Source organism: Botryllus schlosseri, chromosome 2 (genome assembly GCF_051294905.1).
Source record: "Botryllus schlosseri isolate E-star chromosome 2, Bs_hap1, whole genome shotgun sequence".
Taxonomy (NCBI): domain Eukaryota; kingdom Metazoa; phylum Chordata; class Ascidiacea; order Stolidobranchia; family Styelidae; genus Botryllus; species Botryllus schlosseri.
The window spans coordinates 18,489,633-18,517,555 of record NC_137237.1 but is presented as its reverse complement, the minus strand read 5'-3'; the positions used below and the strand labels follow the sequence as shown (position 1 = coordinate 18,517,555).

The 27,923-nt window shown below is 40.9% G+C and overlaps 1 protein-coding gene across 1 annotated transcript; it reads right to left on the bottom strand.

Moving 5' to 3' along the window:
- Positions 1 to 6,588: 6,588 nt before the first annotated feature.
- LOC145433994 (peroxisomal acyl-coenzyme A oxidase 1-like) lies at positions 6,589 to 25,637 on the bottom strand. Its single transcript, XM_080311271.1, has 15 exons — positions 25,455 to 25,637; positions 16,346 to 16,511; positions 16,118 to 16,281; positions 15,744 to 15,851; positions 15,562 to 15,681; positions 13,638 to 13,753; positions 13,406 to 13,575; positions 12,355 to 12,517; positions 11,158 to 11,348; positions 10,196 to 10,339; positions 10,029 to 10,134; positions 9,819 to 9,965; positions 7,339 to 7,448; positions 7,177 to 7,273; positions 6,589 to 6,929 (listed from the first exon to the last, which is right to left on the bottom strand). Exons 1-15 carry the CDS (start codon positions 25,579 to 25,581, stop codon positions 6,867 to 6,869), a joined length of 1,992 nt encoding a protein of 663 aa, XP_080167397.1. The 5' UTR covers positions 25,582 to 25,637; the 3' UTR covers positions 6,589 to 6,866.
- Between the last annotated feature and the right edge of the window lie 2,286 nt (positions 25,638 to 27,923).

Here is a 27,923-nt window from a genome sequence, read left to right as displayed (position 1 = left end):
CTCTAGCTACTCCAAGGATATAGCGAAATCCCGAGGTTTCGAGTCGCACGTCATGCTCAAAATTTAACTTTGGAGTCGAATCACATTGACGTTGTACAGCGTCATCGAGGTAAGTCTAACTCAGTGGTTCCCAACGTGGGCGATATCGCCCCCCAGGGGGAGATTTGGCGGCCTAGGGGGGCGAAAATGACGAAGGGAGCGATAGGGGGGCGAAAATGGACAAAGGGGGCGACAGGGGGCGAAAATAGCGAAGGGGGCGATAGGGGGGCGATGACACGTTAAAACTGCTCTATTGGAGTCTCTTCGGAGAAATGACCTTTTTTTTTTAGTCAACCCGCCGATGATTACAGACTGTATACCAATTTTTCGGTTAACACAATCAGGGGAGCGATGATCGCCGTTGAGCTTGAAAAGGGGGCGATGAGTCGAAAAAGGTTGGAAACCACTGGTCTAACTCTAAGTCATGGTATAAGAACAGAGTTCCGATTCCAGGTTCGAATGATGGTACAACATATCCGGGTCAAGTCGTAGTTTATTGTCGCGAATAAGCTTGCATTTAAAACAAATGGTTGTTTAAAATACTTTGTTGGAAACGTGTTTTAAACAGCGTTTTAAACAAAGGAATTAATTTTTTTCAAATTGTATAATAATTATGCCATAAGTGTAAATACTTTCCAAAAACATGCTCTATGGGCCTACGGACGATTACTATCCAATATAGCTCACGTATACGATATGGGATGGTTGGAGCCCGCGAAATAATCAGATCATTGGTGCGGAATGCAAGTCCTGATGATTATGACCGCCGACCGTAAAAATGTCGCATGACGATGTAGTCCTGGTTAAAAATATTTTTTGTCCGTATATGACAGGGGCTGGAAGCCTATCTCTACAAAGAAAGTATATTTACAATTGGCAATGACAATCCATTTTGACGTCATAATTGAATATTCGTGGCATCAGTGCTTAAAAAATACAATAAAACACATGTTTTAAACTTGTTTTTTTTTTAATTGATTTTTGTTTTAAACACAACCCTAGTCGCTAGCCATGTTCGAGTCACAAAAAAAGCGACGCGGGCCGATTCATTACAACCTTGAGCCACCTTGAAATGGTATAATGATGCTCCTCAGGGTTGCCATACGCCCGGAATTTCACTGTAAAAACTGCGTCCGAGAGGAAATTCTAAAATATGCCTAAATGTCCGGAATTTTGAAGACTTGAAGTAGGGTATATTTAAGCAGATTTATGCTATGTGAAATTTTTCTTAGCGCTGTGCGCGATTTAGTAATACGTATATTAATATTATTATGGGATCCATGCACCACCTACCCAAAATAAAGGAATCAAAAATAAATAAAAATAACCGTCATTTGCTGAAATACGTCTTGCAATCTCAATTATAAGATAACTGAAAATTCCTAGAGTTGGTTAAGGCCGTTTGGATGCTTTATAGCTTAGTCAAATACAGTCGTTCTGAACCTGGGGAGTCGTTTGCCTTTATTCTGGAGATCGCGACAGGGTTATAACCAAGTCACAAGGTTCCGAGTCACAAGTCAATCTCACTTTTATAGTTTTGACTCGAGTCAAGTCGAGTCATTTTCAATTCACCACCGAGTCAAGTCCGAGTCCAAGTCATCTAGTAGAGCAGTGGTTCCCAACCTGTGGTACGCGTACCACTAGTGGTAGGCGAAGGTCTTCCAGGTGGTACGCGAGTAGATTCTGTTAATTTTTCGACCGAAGGGAGTTATTAGTTCAGGCGGGGTTGAATTTGAGTTTTCTAAAGCCGTCGTGGTAAGGTCGTCGTCGTGGGTAGTGGCAATCCCACCAATGATGGCCTACGGGGAAGGGATCTAGTCGTAAAGCATTGGGATTCTTACCTAACAAAATTCCGTTCAAATATATTTGACCACAAAACTTTTAAATGGATCCACTATAAAGCAGGTGTGGGCAACCTGCGGCCGTCGGCACGTAATTTAATTAGTATGTGTTGACGGCCGTCGACAACATGCAAATTGAAATTACGAATTCACTTCCGAATTTTCGAGAGATTTGAATTAATCTAGAAATTTTCTTCGCGCTTCGCGCGATTCAATGCAGCTTCGTTTTTCGATTTTGATATAGTGGCGCCCTTTGCAATCTGAGCCGGAATAGGAATCGTGTGCTTCTCACGACAGAAATTTGTTTTTGGTACATTTGGGCGATTCCAATATATTTTCACTATACCGATAATCCTGGTGGGGAGTCAAGAAATAACAGCATGTAACAAAGTTACAAACAACGATTGGCCCACCTGAAGATGCATTTATATACCTATATTTTCGAAAACAATACCTCTATCAATTTTACCGGTGAATCTGATCACGTGGTTTGAAAAAGGATAAATATTTGACAGTAATATGTGATACTGCTCTGCTACTATTAATGACGGAATCCATTCCTGAAACTGAGAAATTGTCACGCTTCGTGCGACCATACCCAGTCCCAGTGACTGTTCATAACATTACCAATCGCGAGTTCGGTGCGTATAATATGGCGATATGAAAAGTAGAATAGCCCAGAGTTCACCGGAAATGGACAGTTTGCCATAGGTATTTTGCGTCCAGTTAGTTCATTACGGCTTTACCCGAGAATGCGGCCGTAGGCTACATAAGTAATCGGCGGCCGTGATTAGCAAAAACGTTACCAACCTCTGCACTAAATCATGTACTGCGCCTTAAAATGGGCAGTTTATTTTCTGTTTCGCTGCCTTGGGCAGCTCATAGCGTTGGAAACATTTTGACTGCCTTCGGCGCGCGTAACTTATGTAGGTGGTACGCGAGCACTGCATAAAACCTCGAAATGGTACGTGAGTGTAAAAAGGTTTGGAACCACTGTAGTAGAGGGTCGAGTCCGAGTCATGGTGTTTTGACTCGAGTCCGAGTCCAAGTCATTATGTTCACGGTTCACTTTTCAGTTTAAGCCGGTTCAACCCACTTTTTTCAACTGTGCTTGACTGATATAGAATGGCTCGATTTAGTAATATAGCAATTTTCCTCCGTCTTGACAGATTATAGTCCTATATTCCATGTATCAGGACTGATGGACGAAATACCAATGATGTGTTAACCTTTTAATCTTCAAAATTTCAATGAATTGTCTGTTTTGGATGTCCTAGTCTCGAGTCAATGACTTGGTTCAAGTCATGCACAATGACTTGAGTACAAGTCGAGTCAATACAAAAGTTGACTCGAGTCGAGTCGAGTCATTTTACGCATTTGCGAGATTGACTCGAGTCAAATCGAGTCACTGAAAAATCGCGACTCGAGTCATTACAACCCTGGATCGCGAAGATGTTGGACGTCATCAGCTTCCAAAATAGGCCGTGAGTATAAGTCTGGGCAAGGTGACTTTTTTATTAATCAACCTATCACTTTTTGAGCTGGACTACGGAACATTTTCATATTGGAAATGATCTCGCGGTCATAAAAGGTTGGAAACCACCGGATGTGTAACCTAATGATGTATTTTATAGTAGTATATGGGGAAGATCCAATATTATTGACAGAATTTATTCACAAATTTTAACAAGTAGATCACTGGTTCCCAACCTGTGGTATGCGTACCACTAGTGGTCAGAGATGAGCATGGATTAGGATTAGGTTTTGAAAAAACAGGATTTGTGAAATTTTGTCGGATTTGGATTGGATTTGGATTAGACATTTTTTTCAGAACGGATTAGGATTTCGGATTGGATTGACCGATTTTCTGGGAGATTGAAATGACGTGTGGCGAATGGCGACAAACTTTATTCAGATCAGTTATTAATGTACTTATGGTTACTAAGTTATCTTGAATCAAGTGAATCGTTGGTTGTGACAGAAAAATTTCGAATTCCCCTATTGCATAAATTAGTATTTTTTCTGAATTTCCAGTTGGAATCGGATTAGGATTGGACATGGACTTGAATATGAAAAAGTTATGGATTAGGATTTGGATTTGGATTTGAAGGTTCGGATTTGGATTGGATTAGGACATAAAAATTTCAAATCCGCTCATCTCTGCTAGTGGTACGCGAAGGTCTTCCAGGTGGTACTCGAGTAGATTCTGTGTTTTTTTTCTCCGAGGGGAGTTATTAGTTCAGGTGGGGTTGATTTTAATTTTTTTTGACTAGTGGTGAAAATACAATTCCCTTCATCCCATCAACCGTGGCTGATAATGACTAGTTTAATAGAATCTGCTATTACTAGGGGGATTTTTTTGACATGTCACAATAAGTCATAATTTTGTCAAAATTGCAGCGTTAGGTCAAAAAATTGTCAAAATTGTTTACAAAATCGAAATTTTTAGACCCCTTCATTTCGTTTGTATCGAAGATTTTGTACTGTCGGTGAACTTATTTGATATTTTACAGCTTGTAGCCTACTTTATAGGCCTACCGTCGTAGACGGACCATTGTCTGCTCATCGTGAATCATAAACGGTCAAACGAAACAAATAGGTTGACAATTGACATGGTGTTATGGTCAACGTACCGCAATATTCCGACTGGAGCAAGACTGCTTGCGCATTGCATGGTTCTCATATCAAGAAGCGCATGATCAAAAATAATGATGTAGACTTGTAGAGTGTAGACAACATTGTCAGAATAAAGCAATATGGTGTGTCACCAGCAGTGCACGCACAACTTCAGTGTTGTCAGCGAACAACTGCTGCTGTTGAACGTCCTTTCTCCATTCTTGCCAAGCTACTTAGTAAGGTCAGACACTTTCTACCCGAAAATGTAGGAAAGTATTTTTCGTTGTACCACAACAAATTCTAACGTGGTGTAACGACTGGAATTCTTCATAGGGCCAGATATCGTTAAAATAAAGTTCTTTCATGTAAAAATTTGTCCGTTTTTAAGTCAGAAACGCTTTTTCAGGCCGAGCTACTTCGTAAGGACAGACAGTCCCAACCAAAAATGAAAATAAGTAGTACAATTTTAACAATATGTGCGAAAACACCTACTTTGCATACGTGATGTCAAAATTGGGTCAAAATTAAGTGTTTTTAGGTCAAAATCCTCCGTTTTTAGGTGAAAATTCGCCCTAGTTATTCTTATTACTCCCCACATAGATCAAATACGTGATTATGACGCCTTAAATGGTGAAAACATTTTTGCCCGCCTACCCTACGGCGCGCGTAACTTATGTAGGTGGTACGCGAGCACCGCATAAAACCTCGAAGTGGTACGTGGATGGAAAAAGGTTGGGAACCACTGAAGTAGATGCATGTAGTAAGCCCACAAGAAGTTGCATGGATTACCCTATGGAGGGCCCAATATTAGTGCTTTTTCGGCGGAAGGGGCTGAAAAAATGTTGTTTTGGACCTGGTTAGAACTTACAACACACAACCAGATAATAGTGCGGAGCGGATCGACTAATTCTCTGGTCCGACTTTTCCATTCTCTGGTCCGGCTCCGGCTGTATCAGGAAAAAGTACTGATCCGGCTCCGGCCAAAATTGAAAAAGTCCGACCCTACACGGTACGGTGGTTCGGTGAATTTATAAATATGGCACGTTTATTTTCGCACTGGCTTGGCAGTTACCTCCGTTTGGTTGGTTGGTAGTTATTTAGTTACAAAAGTCATGCCTATCCATAAAGATTCTGGTCGTATCAAAAAAGTACTGATCCGGCTCAGGCCTACCAGATAACCGCACCAACCTAACAGTATAGCAGAACTGTCAAACACACAACCAGCGGACCGGATAACGTCCACCATGCAGACGATTTCATCCAACCCGCGAAGAAATCTGTTGCTGACCCAAGCAATAACCAGAGCTCACATTAGAGATGGCCCAATTCAAAACCTATGTTCCACTTCACTCCCGTACAGTCGATCAGACTTGGACTAGAAAATTTTCAGCTTTTCCAAATTAGATTAGAATTAGATTACCGGCATTTCGCTCTAATTTAGTGAAATTATACAACTAGTATTATCTAGTTGTCCAACCATATACTTGGACAACTAGAAAATTTTCAGCTTTTCCAAATTAGATTAGAATTAGATTACTGGCATTTCGCTCTAATTTAGCGAAATTAGACAACTGGAATTATCTAGTTGTCCAAGTCTGAGTCGACGTTTTGCTAGTGTGACGTCATATTGACTGACAATGAGTTCATACGTCATTGTGAAATCCGCTGGTGGGCGCTGAAGAATGTCCGGAATTAGATCCACAAAATACGGTAACCCTATGCTACTGGCTCATAGTAAAATCCGTAGCAACTTCCGCAACACGAAGCCTTACATACATATTCAAAACTATATCTTGAAATTACACTTGCATGTGTCAATACAATCTCGCAGCAGGCAAATTCCGCTCTGACGCAACATGGATGATTGAATATTCTCAAAATACATCTTGAGATTACGCTGTCGAATTGCAAAAAATCCCGCTCGAATTCTGCAAAACTGAAGTGGAGAAATGTCGAACATCACGGAATTGGGATTCCAAGACTGCGTTTGAGTAGTGTTGAATATATATAACCAAACTGCCCGATATATCTGTCTGTAGGAAGTGGACGTGCGACCGCACAAATACCCGGCTGACCGTGACAAATAACTAAATTCTTAAGCTACGTAAATTAATCTTTATTGCACAGAACAAGCGTGATAGATCAGACAATATCGCGTTAGGATACTCATTCAGAATGAAACTGCAGAATATTTATAAATAAACAGAAGTAGTAGAGCGAAAACACTGCCCCAAACCGTACCTTGTGATAAATCTTGCGCCAGTAAAATTATCGTTACTCTATAGAGAATTAGGCATTCAAAAGCATAGTTAAGTCGCATAATTACAAGCAGATTTGTGTTCTCAATACGATTTTAATAAAATGCGGATCTCATAATTTGGCTTGGTTTCTCTTCAAAAGCGGTCTGATATGCTTCTCATACGCCGGAATGACCTGGAACACGAATGAAGTCTTATCAAATGGGCATCACCAGTTCGGAGAGATCGGAGGTGTGACTCTAACTGAAGACTTTGCACTTTTCCAATGGACAATACTACGCGCCAATTCGGTAAATTACGTGTCAATTTTACTTCAACTAGACACCTAGATCGAAACGGCCTTGCTCAGAACCAGTCAAATTTCAAAGTCAAATACGACCCCTTTGAAAATATTAGACAGAACATGTCCAGTGTCCACTCACATCAGTTTTATTCAAGTCCGATTTCATCGCCCATTTCAGAAGATTCTCGTAGACATTTCCGTCGTAGCGGCCAAGCACGGACATGAGCATGTCATCCCTGTGAAAACACAAGTGCAAGGTGAATGTGGGCATAGCGAACGGCGCAATAGTTAGGGCACGTACGAGAACTCAAAAGCATCCACCAGAGATACGGCGTTGGGACGGATGATCGGAAGTAATTCGGCGACCAATTGGTGACATTTCTTCACTTCGGCCGCAGACAGAAGATTCTCCTGAAAACGCAAAATCAAAATGGATTGCTATGAATTAAACAGTCACGCATTCACTCATAGTTTATTGAGTAGTATACATACATGATGCAGAAGATGTCTAGCCAGAATAGCAGCTGGAACACCAATATAACCGCTAAGCAACTCTATTAAAATGATACTTTCATACAAAATTATGCTGCTTTAAAAGTAAGGTACCGCCAAGTGTGCCACTATTACATAGAGTCAACTTGATATTAGAAAACAAAAACAGCGCCTCACAAAGTAAAGAACACAAAGGGTGTAAGTTTCAGTCGCGGTTGCACTAGAGCAGTGGTTCCCAATCTTTTTGTGTTCATTCCCCACTTCAGATTTATGCCGAGTCTTCATTCCCCCACTACCCAAAACTATCGTTGTATTTCCTTTTAACTATTGTCATTACGGAGCAGCTATTTGCTTGTTTGAGTACACAAGACACACAACCACGTACGCAAAACGACCGCCACGGAAGCGAGTGGCGTAGTTGGTTAAACGGTGCACTAATGGTTGGCGGTTCGAGTCTCGGCTCTGCTATGTTTCTATGTGTCGGAGGTTTATCAGGGCTCCTCATTGCCGATCCCGCTCTACACACAGCGCCTTGAAAAGCTCAGAGAAAGAGAGAGCCGAACTCTGGAAAGATGGCAGCAAATGACCAGAAAAAGACCGCAAAGACATTGACGTTAATGCAATTTCAGTGCTGGGCGCAAATGACCCAAGTTGTTAAAAGCATCAATTATGTGAATAAAAAAAAGAAGAAGACAATCGCCTAAAATTGCAACTGGAATCGCATTGTGAACCGATACTGGTAACCCTAAAACTTTAGCGAAAGCGTTAGTTCACGTCATACTTGTCGTCCTGGATGTGTTTGTGACTCCGTGATTGGCTATCCAGAGTTAAAAATGAGTTTATGTGAACAACGCGTATTCCATACATACATTTCAGAGCAGTTACCAGGTAACGGTAATTGCGCATGTGTCTCCATAAATATGCAGAGACTATCCTGTATATAATGTTTAACAAATGTATCTATTCCCCACCAGAAACCATTGAATTCCCACCAGTGGTGAATTCCCTATCGGTTGGGAACCACTGCACACTGCACTAGACCAATCGAGCGGTCGCCTAATGCAATTATTATTTGTTTTTTTGCAAAAGAAATTTCAAACTATTTCCTCGCGCTTCACACGATCTCTCCTGCGGTTACTTTGCTTTGTTTCCAAGTATGTCGTGTTGGATAGTTAGTAGCCAATGAGTGCCACGCACAGACAAGTGGCTATGGCAATTTCGTCTGATCACAAAAAGTGCGATCTCTGTGTAAGTCGGCTTCAAGTCATAGTATGATTTGCCTAACATTTTGTTTGTCTAGAGCAGTGGTTCCCAACCTTTTTTTAGATACGCCACCTCTATGATAGTGAAAAATTTCGCGCCCCTTTTATCGTCATATCACAAAATCCAACCGGGATGCTAGCAACTTCAAAAGATTGTTTGATTGCATGGAAGGTTATGACTGTTGATGAGAGAATTTAAAAATCTGAAATTCGGTCTATATATAGAGAACGACGCGTGAATTGGAGGTAAATCGCGCAAAGCGCGAAAATTTTTTTCAGTTGACCACCTCTTCGCGCACCCCTTGGGGGGGGCACGCCCCCAGGTTGGGAACCACTGGTCTAGAGAGCTATAGCTTACACGTGTGCTGGGCAGGCAGGGGAAAGAGAGAGAGAGAACGCAGAATGAAAAACATGAACAGAATGAAAAACATTCAAATAAACAAAATTTCAATGATTCCGGGTGTTCACGAGCTTGTTACTTTCCTGTAAAGGAGTCCGCGCACCGTACAACAGACGACAACGACCATAAGAAGCTGTGTGCCAAGGCTTGACTTATAAAAGAGGTAAGGTTTGAACAACCTGAAATCGGCGTCATTATAGCCCATATTCCATAAAAACTCGTACATTTTGATTTGCGCAAATCGTCGCCGAGGCTTCGTAAGACGCATTGATAAGCGCGCGTATTTAATTGTAGGACGCGTGTTGAAAAGCGCGCATATTTAATTGTTCACGACAGATCAGGAAGTCGCTAATTAACAGCACTTCCGGACTCGTCGACAAGCTTATCATACGCGTATAATCGCCAACACGAGGATGTAGTATAATCGTTATTTATGCATGTACTTAACCCTAATGAATTGATGCTATATATACTAAATTCTAAAAAATATAGACCCCCCCTTTTATTTCAAACCCCCTCCCCCTTATTTTCGGCTGGCAACGCGCCTGAGTAGGCTACTTTGTTACTGACCACGACGACCACTGAAAACAGCAAATTTTATTTATCACCACAAAACACGCAGATTACCTCCATGAATTCGCCGCTGCACTTCGCAATGCCGTCCAATGCATACAACCTCGCCAGATCTGTTAGCACAACCCTCAAAGGTGCTGACATCTCCAACGACTGTAACTTGTCCGCAAACGACTTGACAACGTAATAGTGGCAATGAGCCTGAAACATAGCACGAAACAGTCGGCAAAGGAGAAGCGTATTTTCCGAACGTTGCTGACTCACATTAGCACCGCGGACGGTATGGAGAGAGGCTTTGTTCAACGCGCCGACCATATCTTCGCCCTTCCGCATTGCTTCATCCACTTTTTCCGCCGAAAAAGTGACCAGGCTGCCATACGGAACACAATGTCACAACACAGTGATATATCAACATTAAGACAATCGCTTACCCTCTGGCGCGCTGTTCGTACAGTCTACACAGCAAGCCAATGTCCGTCAGGTCCACGTTGGCGGGTCTACGCCACGCGCCTTTCCTGAGGTAGTCGATAGAGTCGCCAGATAAATTCCTGTCTCTGAAGCACTTGATCAAGTACCTAAAGAGGTGATGGTAAAGGGTTGGGCCTTTTACAAATCGGAAACGGTGACTATATAAGTGACTAGGGGTGATCAAAGTAGAACAGCAATGCTACCATAGTAGATGTAGAAGTAAAGACGAAAATTTATACTCAATTACAAGTAGAAGAAGCGGATCCAAGAAGTGACAAAACTAATTCAAGCCGAAGTAGAAAATAGAAGGTGTGCCTTTGTGTAGCTCAAGATTAGTGTCGCCTCGGCAGCTGAGTATCACACGTGTGATTGATTCGAGTTTAGGCGGACGGACGTGTACTGTACATGTACAATTGGCTGGCAGATCAGATGCAACGGTGCAGAGAGAGGTCGACTTTTGTTGTTGCCTTGCTGTTGTGCCCTTGTAGCAATTTATGTTGTGGTCTTTGTAATAAACTTCGCATATAAAGTACTTGTGAAAGTAGTTTTAAAGACAAGATTTGGCCGAATGGTCGCACAATTTTAGTGGTCAGTTAGAGGCGGCTACTTTCGAGATTGAGAGATGCATCTTAGCGACTAACGGAAAATGACACTACACAAAGGTAGAGTGTTCGAAAATAGATTCAATTACCGTGATTCAAGCTATATTTCACTTATTTCGGCAATTTCAAGCGATTCAATTGTATGTCAAAACTTCATTCTACTTTTCAAAATCAAAATTGTACAAAGTAGTTTTTCCAAAAAACTATAATTAGAAGTAACAGTGGTCTAAAACATAAACACTACTGCAAGTAGGCAAAACAAACTTGAGTACTCCGAAAATCCAGAATTACTTTGTTACTGACCACCCCGGTATGCGACTGACCTGGCAGTTTGCAGCAACAACACCGTGTTTTCTCCTTCGTAAGTGCAGTTCGGCGTGAAATAGGCATACAAGTCGGGCAGACCGCTCGCGACAGAGTAGCCGTGGCCGCCGCAAGACATTCTGCACACTTCTATGCCGCTGTTCGTCACAGCGGTCGTGAAAGCCTTCAAACCGGACGACACGGAGTGTAACTGCGATAGACAACATACAATAAACGCATCGTATAGTCAAGTTTCGCAGCCAGTTTGGCTCTGCATCCGATTCAAAACTTCTACAAAAATGGCAGAACATCAGCAACTAATATATATAATGCTTTGACTTCAGTGCCGCACTCCGGCCGTCAACCCTACGTTGGTAGCCCGCACAGTAGAATTGAGGCTCACAACGCAAGAGATCTATTCTAACAAGACATTAATTCGCGAACACTGGAATTGATCAAAAGATATCGCTGGTCCATCAAAACCGATTCAGTGATAGTCTTAAATCATTGCACTAAACGAAACAAATTAATCCGGTACCTATATCTCGCAGCACACACCGTTAATGCCTTCCATTAAAAATAAAAATGCCTTCAACTTCAACGCATTGGTAGTTCCTTCACTAGCGTGTCTATCAGTCAAATAAAAATTTAAAAAGTTTGCTTTTGTGCAAACACAGTTCAATGTTAGCCTGGAGGTCAGCAAGTTCAATTCCAATAACAATAAACAATTCTCCAGTAGATTTCTACTCCATTTCAAGTTCAAGTAGCGGTTTCGCTGATATGCCAAAACTACTTCAGGTAAAATACCAGAAAAATTGAGAGGTCTCAAAAGTACCCAGGTAGGAAATTTCAAAAGTGGATTTGGTTTGCACTTTTCAAAAAATATTCACTTCAGATGATGCGGCTGTCATGACAATTTCACTTATCGCCATGACACGAGCATATCCCCAAACTACTTTACAAGACATAAAGTGTACATAAGAAAATACTTCTGCTTCAAAAGTAGTGAAATACAAGTACTAGTTTGAAACATATACACTTTAGTGCAAGTGAAGTTGGCATAGCCTAATTGAGTACTTTGTCACTGACCACCTCTGAGTAGCGGTAATCGAAAAACTGAGAAGTATCAGGGGTTCATACTATTAATTTCAGTACAAACATCTCTGATGCAGAAAATTATGATTAATGCTAAGGAAGCAGCGTTATTACCAACTGACCTCTTGCATGTTCCCGAACTCGCCCTTTCCGATTTCTTCATTAATCCTACCGTACATGTCCACCATTTTCTGCTGTACGAAGAAGAAAGCATACGACGTCGCCAGCAACGTGAACAGCTTGTGTTGCTGCGTCGGGTAGTCAAGAACTTGTGGCTCGGGCTCTCTGGAATGCAACATTCGTTAGGTAACACAAATCTTTCGACAGGATGGATGCCTGGTACTTGTGATATAATATATTACGATTTCACATCGGTTTACAAAGGATCTACTATAATGCCCTACTTGCTATCAGTGAATCGTTCTCATTTTACCTATAGCATTCTTTGATTCCTATAGGGCCGCGAAATACCAATATACTTGCCAAGGGTTCACCCAGCCAAATTTTGAAATATGTTTTGGAACAGCTGGTCAATATTCAAGCTATTGAGCATTATTCGACAGGTGTTGTAAATTGAGCAGCTGACAGTGATGTTGTAACGTTGTTTGACAAATGAGGAGGGATTCAAACAGTGTTCTTCGGTTTCTACCGAGTGTGGCGTTGCCAATTCACCCAGACTAGTTTTGCTTGTCAGTGGCTGGGTCATGGGGATCGGGGACAGTACCTGCGATCTCTTGTATGCAATACCAGCGGTCTAACCACTGAGCTACTAGGGCTGTCTGATGACATGGGTGATGGGCTGAGCTTGTAGACCAATTTGCCAGGAATTGTTCCATTTCTCGTCAATTTCATGTTGCACTTGACTTGCAAAACTTCATCATAAGTCTGATCCATTAAGATTCACATCGGCTATTTCAGACTAAGATTTCCAAATCGAAGTTTGATCATACATTTGATATACCATATTTGAAGGTATATACTTTATATATAATTAAAATGTTATGGTGTGGCCATAAAACTGAAATAACAGATATAACAAAAATAAAAACTAGATACGTATAAAGGGAAAACAAAAACAAAGACTTTTAGGCCGGTGCCAGTGACATCTAAATAATTCCGAAATTGACAATTACCCGAGAATTAAAAGTCATAGCCGGAGCGTCGAACACATACCCAGGCCTCATTTCGCTTTGCCGCCTCACGGAGCTGTATCTGATAGCGATGGTGCAGGCTTCCGCCAGAAAAAATGCAGAGTTCCTCACGATAAAGCTTCTCACAAGCGTCATCGTGCCATACGTCAGTTCCTTCCTAGACGCTTTCACATAGGTGCCGTCAGGCAAGACCTTGGAAACGGACAATTACAGAGAAATATACGAGGACTGAAAGCGGCAAAACGTAAACATACCTGAGCGTTCTTCATCAACATATTGCCCAAAGGTATTCTGACATGATCCATTTTCAGGAATCCGTTGTCGTTTTCATTGTAACCAAACTTTGGCCCGATATCTCCAAGGGTTATGCCTAAAAAGTGGTAAACACAGGGTTCAGAATGGTTCCAAACGACACAACAGCTTTCAAAACTCCAAGAGAATCCACGAATCCAAGAGAATCCAAAACTCCACGGTTATCTTCATACAAAGACTGAAGCAGGAATATCAAAAGTAGGTCTACTTTATTACTGACCAGCAGTTGGAAGAGTGTAATTGAAACAGAATAACATGACTAATTCAAGGATTATAATGGGAATATTCATGTTTTTCACAATCAAATTTGGCCTAATAGCAAAGGACCAAAGGTGGTCAAAGAAGTCATTGATACTTGATAGTACTCAGTAGTCTGAAGATACGGATACGGTAGACGCGTCAATCACCGCTAACAGCTTTCAAAATTGCAATACCGGTGTGCTTTGGTGATACTACTGCACCAGAATAGTGCAATTTTCAAAATTACAATTGTCCCACCGTGATGCCTCGCCCGGTTGTAAGACGATTTCAGTCATAAATGTGACGCTTGATGAAATCAAGAATGTATAAAGTAAAAGTGGAAAGACACAAGCATTTGGATACGTAATCAATGAAGACAATGCCCACGTGAGTACTTCAATAAAGTAGAACTTTGAAACTGATCACCACTGTAGATCAGGCTGTAGTCATAGCAGTGCAAGGATGACCATGTCATGACTTGACTAGAGTCACATTTCTCGAATGATTTGACTCGAGTCACTACCCTAAATTGGCTCGACTTGGACTTGAAGTATGAGAAATATGATATGGACTCCTGGCCAGGAGTCAAATTGTCGAGTCATGTAAAATCGCTAAATATTGCACTTCACAAAGCATTCTAATTTTCTCGGCCGCAGTGAGAAGTGACCACGTGACCAATGACCATGTCATCAGTACTAATCCTTTTTTACCAGATCAATTTCCATTTAATTTTTTGACACGGTTAACCCATGAAGTAGGTTATAGTTAAGTGCAAAATTAGCAGAGGCTCTGCAAAGCGTGTCACATATGCCTGAAATCTGCATCCATATTGGGCAGTAGGCTACCATATGCGACATTGTCAATACGATTTACAAGCGCCAATGATGGGCAATAGTTTTGGAATTATGACATACTTTTCTAATCAGAAGTTGGTTGTCGTATTCAAATCCACACTGTGTGGAATTTAGAGATAGGAGTGCAGTGCATAGAATCCTAAGAACACAAATATAGTAGGTCTACACATATAATAGATAATTTTTTTACGAAAAACAGAAGTTTGCCTTTTCTGTGCCAATTTGATGAAATTATGTATCAAATTTACCCTACATGTTCAAACATTCTTAGTCCTCTATACAGACAGCCTATAGATTTTATATATCCTTCCAGACAATATAAGGCGCTTACATTGAAATAGCATATACTAGCAGAGTATTCATGAGCTACTGTAAGCAGCGTTCTCAGCAACTTACAAAAGTAATCCGTGATCTAGTGCAAGCATATATGCATTTGCTTATGCATCTGCACATTAACTATTGATTGACTTGATAATGAAAATATTTAGTGACTTGGAATTGACTCAAAATCGGAAAATTTCAGATGACTTGGCACGAGTCGAAGTGAATATTTACGTGACTTGACTTGAGTCATAATTTGCATTGTCTCGAGGTGAGTTGCCCATTGTGCATCGAAGGCACATAGAACCACAAATTGGCTTTGTCGAAAGCCGCTGAGGTCATGGTCTGGTAAGACATCACTTGTGACAACAATAGTACATCATCACACATTGAATCGCAGTTTGCGGCGCAAGGTTAGACAAACAGAAACACAAATGGCTAAAGTCCACACCTGGCAACGACCTGTGATCTTCAAGACTACGAAGTTGCAACATAAATGCATGAATTCCGTGACAAACGCCTTTTGTATAAAGCTGCGCCATCACGACAGCATGTGTTGCTGTCTTTCCCACTGAACATATTTCATATTAATATTAATATTTTGAAAGTCCATGAGAGACACAGGCAGCTTACATGTTCCAGGCCACCATTTGATGGATGTCGTTGTCGGTGAGTGAAGAATAAATTCCTGCCTTGTCGCATCGTAATGCGCAGTCGTTTCTAATCCTCGTAGGAATGTGCCTAAAGTAGGTTAAAGCTCAACAGTGGCAAGCAAACCCGTACGGGTTACTATGATCCTATGACCCCAAAATCTACTGTTTGACAATGCAGATTAATAATCAACCAAAGTATGACGAGGTAATCATATGTAGGCACCAAGCGTAGTTGTTTGCTTTTCTGAAGTTGTCCTTTTGCCAAAGTTTGACAATGTTTGCAATCATCGATGACATTGCATCATAACACTGACAATTTAGAGCAGTAAACGGAGCAATTACAATAGGACTAACCATGTCCCATCTCAGTTTGGGCATAAGTTCCAATCATTTCATGATTCAGCGATGGGATCAACCATTTTTCTTTCTGTTCCTCAGACGCCTGACCCATCAATGTCGGCACAAACATACCAAAGTGCAAATCGAAAAAGACGTTGGGTCTCTTCTTCGTAACATACCTACATGGAATACACAATATGAACCATTATCATTCAGTCATCACTGACGATATCATTCACGCACGTGTTGTAATTGACAAAATCCTTGTGGTCTTGTATCAGCTCCCCAAGATCATCCTTCTTTCGGACAAGTAAAGAAGACCTTCTCATCCACTCTTCAAACCGTTCCATTCTCGACAGGAATGCTGGGTCAGGTCCGTTATATTCGACATCATTCTCGACCGCTGCAGCTGATAAGGAATGGACTCGTTCATTAATTAAAAATTAATTACGTTTGATAGGATATGCACATGGATCGAACTAACTTTCTATGGTTCTATCGTCCAAAAGATTCACAGGGAGGCCGCATTATTGAAACATTGTAGGCTTTCGTGCCAGTCACATCGATAGGGCTACAGAAAATGCTAATATTCTAAACATTGGGTGGGAGAGAGAGAGAGAGAGAGAGAAAGAGTTTTATTTTCATCCAACCGAATTACATAACAAGCAAACAGCAACAACAATGATGTGGGAAGACAAAAACCATAACACAGTATTTGGTATCATATAGGAATGTTCAATACGACCTTGGTGATTAACTAGTCTGATCACACCCGTGTCAAACTAGTACACTTTCTCTGCATAATAGTAATTATAGGCAACTTATAGCAGTAAACATATAAAATCAAGAGCAAGTCTGGGTTAGGTATAGATCAGAGGTCTCAAATACGCGGCCCGCGACGGCATTTTGGAATTTCAAGTATTCGACAATATATTCCAGTGCCACATCTTTTTTAGATATAAGAACTTGAAGTTCAACCTAAAACTGCTATAAAGACACTGAAATCTCAACAAACTACACTATCACATCACTTTTAAAAGCTACCATGCGGTATAAGATCAGCTATTACGCAACATTTCCAGTTCATGATGATAAAACATGACCCGTTGATGATTCGTGACTGAAAATAATGTGATTTGGTTTGGTGCGATCTTTCGTAAAATTACTCGATTTCGGATTGACTGGGTGATTAAATAAAAATGACTCGAGTGGAGTCGAGTCAAACGTTAAAATCGGAGGAAGATTTGCGACGCGAAACGGTGACTTGGCAATCCTACGGACGTAACAATCTATGAAACTGTCATGGGGAATAGTTATATATCAAAAGGTAGTAGCTTGCGTTGAATAGGGTATATATAGCTATCTAATCAGGTCAGTATGGCAACCATTGGCATTATATGTGACCCCCGTGACGTATAGTTGGTTACATGCTAGGTGTTGTCTGATCTCTTTATCCATGTTATTATCGGTGGCGAGTAAGGTAGTAGTACGCTCCACAGCTGTAACACCAATGAATTCATCGGCGATTGGACATTTCTATTCTTAACCAGGGTCCGTAGACCCCTTCGTGGCACGGAGCACAACATCATGGGTTACGAGATGCATTGTGGAATTAGGCCTATATGCTGGTGAATATTTTCTTGACCAATTTACTCAACTGGAAAATGGTATTCGCGCTAGGCGCGATTTTACGTGTATGGGCTTTCTAATTTTAATATAGGTACATTCAGAAATTGTGTTGGAAATGAACAGGGGATACGAGAAATCTTATTGGAAGCACGAGGTATACGATCGCTAAGGTTAAGAAACAATGCTATTACTATGGCTTAACAATGATTATATTCAAGTTGTTATTGATATGTTCCAAAATTATTCGAAGGCAAAATCTGACGCTGATTTAATTTGACTTTGGCAATGACATAGTAACAATAGCCTACTTATCACTACATCATAGCCCGGATTAGGCTACACCGCTCAAATGCTCTGATATCAGATCAATCTTCAGTAGATTTTGAAATATTCTACATAAAATTGTGGCACGTCAAAGGTCCACTAGCTGCAATATTAAAACCCGACAGTTTGACGATGTCATGATCAATGCTCTCTCTAATTGTTGACGCATCTGCCCAGACCCTTGGACAACAGTGCGTATCGACTAAAAAAAAAGGTCATCACTTCGGATTTTTTGTGCGCAGCAACTTAGACTTTCTGTGCGCAGAGACCTTGTCAGCACTGCGCAATTGCGCACGTGCGTAGCTTAGAGGGAACATTGGTCATGATGCATCGTCTCGCATGATGTCTAATTGTCTATAACTCATTATTTGAACAAATAATGGCCGACATGCAATCAATTTTATTCAAATATTTGAAATAATGATTTTTTCCGTGTCAAGCGTGAATAGTACAATAGTAAATTACATATTCATGATGTTTCTGGAATGCCTGTCCTCAAGTTCCAGTCAAATAAGGCCTATATACTTGGAAATTCTGCGTTGAATATCCCTATTATTAGTGGCGCGGCCCGCGGCGTCATCAAAACTAAGAAATTGGCTCGCGAGCACATTTGAGTTTGAGACCTCTGGTATAGACGTATAGTATCAGTGTCAATATGATGATAAGAGCTAATCAGGTAAATTTGCATTAAATCTATCATTTAGCAAGACATCTGATTACGGATATGTTGCGGTAGCGCAGTGGTTTCCAACCTTTCTTCCTTCATTCCTCTTCTGATTTTTGTCGGGTCTTTAATTCCCACAACCTAAAACTCCTCTATCCAATCCTTAAAACTGCTCCCTCCAATAAAATTTGGTAAGACCTTGTTTCGTAAGGACGTTAAAACCAAGGTTTGATTGTGACGACACAAGTAAAGAAAACCAATGATCATGGCAATGCCTCATAATTTTTGTGAACAAACGTGAATCCGAGGTACGGTAGAGTTAACTATGGTCGTAATTTCTTTTCACTTCAATTGTGGTATTATACCACCTTATATGTTTATATATTGTATTAGTAAGGGAAACTTATGAAAATCTGTGAACTATATTGTTACCAATAAATTTCTTCACCAGTATGTTTGTTAAGGTGTGTACTAACATGTGTTAAAATGTTGAAGTTCAACTCTTGTGGGAAACCCCCCCAAAAAGCTGTTAAATTTGACGAATTAAAAATAAATAAATAAAATTAAAAAAAATCTTTATCGCCCATAAGTAGCTAAAAACGGGTTTATTAATAGTTTTCCATGTTTCTCAATTGATTGTTAACACTTATATTTCATTACCGGCACTGCTTTGTGAAAAACGCCACATCCACTTCCCTCTTCATGCGCAAAATAGTCTTTATTTCACATAGCTATGTCCAGTGTTCACAGAAGAGGTAGCTTGTTTCTCATGCACAATATCAGACATTTCAACAGGCAATGTCTATGCCTTCTTCGGACTCAACATCGTCGGGACTGCAATTTTTGCATTATAAGCCCTTTATATACTCCACAGGCCGAAATACAGGTGACCTGATCCTTCTTGCAGCTGTATATTCGGTCGTTGCAATCTTTATGACAACTACAGCTTGTGAACTACAATAGCTCATCAGGAGCCAACGGCTCCAGTGTTGGAACTGGCTCATATCCATGCACGCCTATTGTCCATCCGTCATGTTCTGTAAAAGAATCCAATCCCGGGTCTGCAGATAGGCTACTCGTGGAGTTGACGTTGTGCAGCTGCACCCTCTTTTACAGGTAGTGTATATGGTTTGATCATTTCTGCCGCTGTCTTGTTTGAGAACATGTTGTATCTTTCGGTGAACTGTTGTAACCGTCAATGACCACAATGATATTCTGAAAGCAACGGCCCAGGTACTGCACGTAGCTTGGGTAGGCTAATTGTTGGCAATAACCTGTGATGTCTGACGTTGTTCCCACTTCACCATGTACAGAAGCCATCCATCATCAATTTTGAGGGTACAGGATGGTTGGTTAGTCAAGTCAAGTGGGTCAGTTAAGGCCTACAGGGTTGTATTCGAAAATTCGACTTTGGTAGCCTTGTTCATACTGTAAGCTTGTCGCAACATCCATATCCCGCTGGGTGAAAAACTGAAAATGATCAGTCGGTTGAACAACTTCAATGAGTCAATGTAAATGTTCATCTCGTAAACCTTAGAACATGTTCTTTGCGATGACAGGGCTTTCACCTTTGAAATTACAACCATGGTCGACGTCACTGATTTTCCATCCAGGTTGATCTGCATGGCCAATAGCCCTCCTAACTTCAGCTGCTCCCTCAGTATTTCGAATTCAATGGCCCCTGCATCTCGCTTCGTCTGTGTCTTGGTAAGGTCTCTGTGAATGGGTAAATGTCTACTGACGTCCTCCTCCATTCGCCGGTTGACATCTGACAGATGACTGAGAGTGATCACGCAACATCTGTGGCCAGAAAAGCTGTTGCTCATTCTTCTTCTGCTCGGTTCACCAACGTGGTTTCCCGTGGGCGGCAGACGTTCTAATGCAGTGGTTCTCAAACTGGCGGTGGGGGTCGTGGAAGCATCTGAGGTGAGGCTCGAAGCCGCCTGAGAGTAATGGTTTTCTTGAACTCGGAATGGGTTTAATTTGAGCTGAAACTTCCAAGTTTCAACAATGGCAAGAACCCTAATTGTGCCTATATCTCGATTTGAAATGTCATAATTCCGCCGTACCATCCACACACTGATGCTAGATTTTGAGTGATACCGAACCTTGCACTAATAAGAAGATCTCCCTGAATGACGTGTAACTGGTAAATGCGTGTAGGCAGGGTTGTAACCGAGTCACAAGTCAATCTCCCGTTTATAGTTTTGACTCGAGTCAAGCCGAGTCATTTTCAATTCACCACTGAGTCAAGTCCGAGTCCAAGTCATCGAGCAGAAGGTCGAGTCCGAGTCATGGTATTATGACTCGAGTACGAGTTCAAGGCATTGTGTGGACTGTTCGGTTTCCAGTTAAAGTCTTGTTAAACCCACTTTTATAACTCTGCTTGGTGATATCGAATGGTTCGCATTTGTAATATACTAATCTTCCTCTCTTTTATCAGTTTTTGGTTCATTTTCAAGTATCAGTACCCATAGACGAAATCCCAATAGGGTAGCTACTTTACTATTCCTCGAAATTACAATGAAATGTCGGTCTTGGCCGTCTGAGTCTCGAGTCAAATGATTTGGTTCGAGTCATGCGCTATGACTCGAGTCCAAGTTGAGTCAATACATAGATCAACTCGAGTCGAGTCATTTTCGTATTTTCAGAAAATGACTCGAGTCATTACAACCCTGCGTGGAGCTGGCATTGGTCTTTGATTTAAGTTGTGGTCAGGTCCGTCCGAGCTAAGCTCAAGTGCAATAGAATGGGTTAGGTACCAAAATTGTTAAAATATCTATGTGCTACATGTTATCATTGCACACGGCTTTGTTTAATAAATTATTCAAAGTATTCAACTGGAACTCCATATTTGAAAAGTGTCTGAACAGTGAACAGTCATATTACCTCCCGCGCCACCAAACAATGCATTGGGATTGCAAACATACAGGTTGCTCTTTTAAATATTTTTTTGATGCGACGATAAGAGGGGGGCGAAAATTTTTACTATCATCAAGGGGCGTGTCGCAAAAAGTTTGAGAACCACTGATGATGGCCTGCAGGTGTGAAGCATCTTGGTAACATTGCAGGACAGATTTCCATTGTGATCTGTGAGTCACTCGGTTCTGATAAAAAACCTTGGGCATATCTACCATGTGGTGGTACTCCACCCAGAGTGCAGGTTATCTTCCTCTTTTTGCGAATCGATTGAACATTTCTTCAAACCTTTGCTCAAATACTCGCACTGCAGGGTCAGAGTGTCTTGCTACCATTTTCCCGTCAGCCACCTTTTCCACAAAGGACTTCACTTCGCCAGCACGCTTATCCTCAGTTAACGCAATTTCCATGTTATGATGATAGATAGCTGCATCGATGAGGAGGTGAGCACGGATTGCCTTGTCAAAACATCCTCCATCCATGATGTTGCTGGTTGTTGTGCTTCCAGCATAGATCAACTGGATCACATCTAGTAGCCGAGAATATTCCATGTTGTTACCAATTGATCCAAGATAACATTTCAATAAGTGAACACCACCCAACCTCGGAATGACTGGTAAATTTGTCTGCTTCGTTATATCTATAGCCTTCTGTCGAATCGAACGATCGACGGTCACTATAGCGACCCCAGCGCAATGTGTGCACTCTTTAAGAGTGGTGAATAAGGTTTTGAAGTCATCGGGGTCTCCTTCAATAACTGGAAGGGACTCGATCTGTGTTCGCTGTTTTGCATTATTAGCATTGATTCTCTTCATCCAGCCATTCCAGTTGGAATGTTGAAACTCAGGATCGTTGGCTTTAAATACCCAAACCGCTGCTCATAGTGTGTTACGTGGATAGATGAGAGGCTGATCCATGAGCCATAGAGCATTAATTATGGTGAAACAGCGACGATCCATTCAGCAGAGATGAGCATGGATTAGGATTAGGTTTTGAAAAAACAGGATTTGTGAAATTTTGTCGGATTTGGATTAGAAATTTTTTTCAGAACGGATTAGGATTTCGGATTGGATTGACCGATTTTCTGGGAGATTGAAATGACGTGTGGCGAATGGCGACAAACTTTATTCAGATCAGTTATTAATGTACTTATGGTTACTAAGTTATCTTGAATCAAGTGAATCGTTGGTTGTGACAGAAAAATTTCGAATTCCTCCATTGCATAAATTAGTATTTTTTCTGAATTTCCAGTTGGAATCGGATTAGGATTGGACATGGACTTGAATATGAAAAAGTTATGGATTAGGATTTGGATTTGAAGGTTCGGATTTGGATTAGGACATAGAAATTTCAAATCCGCTCATCTCTGCCATTCAGTAACAATCGACGATGAACTCACATAAGGCCGTGCTCGGTCCATAGTCACTTTTTTACTTTGGTCCAATTGCGTCCATCTTACAGAACGGAATGATACAGAAAATAGCGTTTTAGCCCTTGCTGTATGGCTTAGTACTGTATTTGAGGAATTACTGTACTGGTTTTAAGCCTATATATGTGTGTTTTACCCAGTATTACAGAACATACACAGAATTTGTTGAATCATTCGGTATCGAATTACTGAACAGTGTACTTATGACGGTTTAACTATGCCGTCAGTGCCATTACTTTTACATATATTTCCACAAAACAGTCTGTACTAACATGTAAATTTTAACAATCAATTGAGAAGTATGAAAAACCATTATTAAACCCATCCTTAGTTACTTATAGCCGATGAAGATATATTTTTCAATTTTTTAATTTTATTTTATTTTTTCAAATTTGTCAATTTTAACAGATTTTTTTTCTGGGTTTCCCACAAGAGTTGAACTTCAACATTTTAACACGAGTTATAAGAGACCTTGACAGACATATTGGTGAAGAAATTGTTTGGTAACAATATAGTTCACAGATTTGTGAAATATTTCATAAAATGCCCTTACTATATGTATTTACTTAGCAAGTATGTCTGTTCCCGACCAGAAACCCCTGAATTACCCCCCTGCAGTAGCACATTCCAAATGATATAGGTACTGAGTAGGCAATAGTCTTAGTTAGATTACTACTAGGTCGGGGTAAGTATAGATGTTTCCCTTTCATGAGGATCTTGTATAATGAGAGAACATCTTTAGCAGAAAAAAATCAATGAAAATATTGGGCAAAAGTATTTGTGAGTAAATTTTGACACTTTGAATGAATATCGTAAATCAACTTTCAAAATTTTATGTTTACAGTAGTAAGGTGACAATCTTCGTAGGGGTACAGACGAAACCGAGCACATAACATGGTTTTGCAGGGTACAAGTTCTGCACAAAGCTGTTTTGCAAGCATTTCGGCGCTTCTTCGATAATGACCAGACATCAAACACTGATCACCATAATCACCAATAAATGATTCCCTTGAACATACCAAAATTAATAAAAGACAAGATTAATTCTTTTTCGCGTTTGATTTAGGGATGTTAGGGTGGGGTAAATGGGTACGTTAAGGTTGAAGGCGGGTAGGGTATCGTAAGATTAGGGTAGGAGGTGGGTGGGTTAGGGGGAAGGTTGTGGTTAGGATACCGTAATATTAATGCTGGGGGTGATGGATATTAGGGTTGGGGAAGGGGGTTCTTATTAGGGTTGGAGGTGGGTTAGGGAGAGGGTGCTGTATTGTATGTAAAATAGAGGGTTTGGGAAAGGGGTATTAGGGCTGGGGGTGACGGATATTAGGGTTGGGGAGAGGGTTATTAGTAGGGCAAGTTTTTGCAACCTTTGCAACTTTTTTTTACAGCTTCTGGAAGCTTCGTAAATACTCATAATGTATGTAGTATGGTGTTTTAATCTGTTTGGAGGAGTTTTATGTTGCAACTTTTTGCAGCTTTTGTCTATATTTTTCATGCAACTTTTTTCTGCAACTTTTATCAAGTATTGCGCAAAATATGCTATAAAACTATATTAAAGACTAAATTAATGGATTTCAAGTGACAATGCGGCCCACCATAGGCGCCAGACGCAGGTATACTGGGTATGCCGTGTTTACCTAGCAATTTTTTCGGGTTTGCGGCATACCCACTATTCCGTTAGTCATGAAACTCCCTGAACTAACTGGTAAATTGTGCGAACCCTATGTAAATAAAAATGTTACCATGATCGATTGAATAGCGAAGGAAGAAACGGAACAAGCAGACACCATGCAAATTTAAAACTGCTGGAACCTTTCGAGTATCTCATACCCTCATGATTTCAAAAAATTGTATAAATGCAACTTCTGCAACTTTTGTTAAAATTAAAAAAATAAATGCAATTTTCTCAGGTTTTTAGTGCAACAAAAACTTGCCCTATATTAGGGTTGGAGGTGGGTGAGGGAGATAGGGAGATAGGGTTGGGGTACCGTAATGTTAGGGTTGGGAAAAGCATATTAGGGCTGGAATAAGTTCCTTACAACCCTAATGTTAGGATACCCAACCGGCCTAATATCCATCACCTCCAACCCGTATCTTACCATACTGGTACCCTAACCTTAATCATTTTGTACTACCCTCTTAAAGTACGGTATGCAATTACATGGCTGGTTCTGCACTCTGCAGTCTGACTGAGAATTTAACATTTTTGGTAGACAATAGTCAAATCTTGCAGAACCAAGTTCGAGTGATCATATTCTGCAACTAACTACTGTTCATATTTTTCACGCCAAGATTGCACTAACCCTTCTAATAGTATTACCACTCTGATTACTGCAATTTGCAGTTTGCAGACATCTGGTTATGAATGCCAATAGTTCCACAGCACATACCAATCTGATTTTTCCTCAAACGTTGCTCATGTCCACCACCAAGAATGTCAGATAATTCCTCCAAATTGAATGTTCTCGTATCTCTTTCCTTCTGAAGATCCGGATTAACCTTTTGCGACGACTTCATGATTTTCAATGTTAACTAGATTAACAGGTACACTATAAAATGAGAATTCAGTATCAGTATCAGTTTATAAATATTTTTATCATTTTAAAACACCACAGAACTGCGATACAAAGAAAAGATAAGAAGGTGTTGAAACGACTTGGAGTATAGGCCCAGTCTTTACACATCTCCTCTTCTAATGTGTAACGTGGGATGTAGCCTATACCAGAAAAAGAGGTAGTAGACTGTGAAGTAGGGATGGTGTGAACGCGAGGTTCACGTTCGCGTTCTGTGTGTGAACCTCAGAAATTTCGAGGTTCAAGTTCACAAACGAACCTTGGTAGGTTCTGCACTGTGAACCTTTTTCATATATTACAATTTTCACGTCATTATAACACCTTTGGTTGAAATTTATTGCATTTCAACTGAGGGCCACTCTCTGCATGGCGCTGGCAGCATAAAAATTCAACACTAAACGAACATGCGTCTTGACAATCTCAAAAATTTTACTTGCTTTGTTACAAAAGTTTGCTCGAAATATCCATATTTCCGTTTGTGAATATTTAGTGACTCTCTGCTGTGAGCTTGACCCGCAGTCACAAAACATCAAGAGCGAAATACACTACATGTAGGTAGTCAGCGAATGATGGTTATCCAAACAATCGATGAAATTGATATCGTTGTCTGATGTAAAAAATCTAGCAGGCCTACGGGGTCAATCTCGATTTCATATGTTTATTGTACCACAAAAACCAAATCCGTGCGATGGGGGGGTTGGCTTGTTGCTTGTAGCTGTATGACTTGTCAATGGGATAATATCCGTAGCAAGTATATACCCCCGTTTTACGCTGTGCTCAATATCAACGTAGCAATACTCAGATGCCGAGTACATTGTCCGGTCTGGCCTAGCTAGACTGTTACGGCTCAAGCTTATATCCCCTCGCAAGTCCTCGTCGAAATGGTTGGCAAAGTCAAGGGAGACATTGATTTTATGGAATTATTATATCATTTGATTGCCCCAGTTGATACATGTGGCGATGTTCAAAACGTCAATATGTATAGTTCAGCATTGTGCCATTGTGTGACCCGAGGCGACGCTAGGTATCATGAATACAATGTACGTAAATATGGGCTATCACATCATTGAAATGTAGGGTTGTAATTAGCAATATGACGTCATGAGGTTCACGTTCGCGTTCACATAGAACCTTTCGAAAAGGTTCACGTTCACACGAACCAAAACCTTTCAGATTCAGAGGTTCACACCATCCCTACTGTGAAGGCATGGGACCTCACCTCAGCTGCCTCACCAACCATGAACCTCGCCGCACGTCACTGCTTCTGATTCATCTGCAGTGCAGTTGTGCACGTATAGCAGTACGGGATTAAAGTAACTGACGAAAATGATTAGAGGATAAAGCCGCTAAACCGAGAAGAGCCTTAAATCAGTAACGACTTGCCGACATTGCCGAATCGCATGCATATTTTCGTTATTTCATATATACAATTATAAATTTACAACAACAGTCAACACCACTCTACCGATGCCAGGTCGATCGGCGCAGCACCATTACCATTCAAGTTTTAATCCAACTGCAAATGCAAATGCAAAGCTGCAGAACGCAGCCGAGGGCCCTGTTGCTATACTCAGGTATCGCAGGTATCACAAGTATCACTCAGGTATCCAAAGTATCACTATAGATAACTATTAACCAACCTCAATCAATCAATAAGGTTTATTAATATTTTCATCGTTTCAAAACATCACAAGACTGCGATATAATGAAAAGATAGGAAGGTGTCGAAACAACTTGTAGTAGCCTTTAAGATCAGACACCCTCCTTAGCCTAGGCCAGTGGTTCTTAACCTTGCCCCCAGCGCCGCCCAAGGGGCGCTGGCGATTTTGAAGGGGGCGGAAACGCCCGGGGGGCGATATGGGGGGCTCAGGGGTGGTATGGGGGGCGCTGGAGAAAAATGGCTTCGCAGTAGATGATGTGGTGGTAGGACATATCCTTAATGAGTGTTCGGAGCAAATTAACACCGAAAACTTCGTTATATATAGCCTTCAAAATACATATAGGTATAATTGTCCATGGGCGCCTAAATGACTGGCACCGAATGTTCCTGTCTTGGCAATCTGAACCCTAGAAGACGAATTCCATCAGGCAGGGAAAAATTATATGCCAGTGAAGAAATACCAATTTGAAATCGTGTGCGTCTTTTAGTTTAGTACGATTTGGCGACAGGGATATTCCTGTTGGGCGATATCCCTGTTGGGCGATTCTATATTTTTAGATATAGCAGACAAGAGGTCATGAAATAGCATCATGCAACGAAGTCATACCAACCGGTTCTCCCGTCCG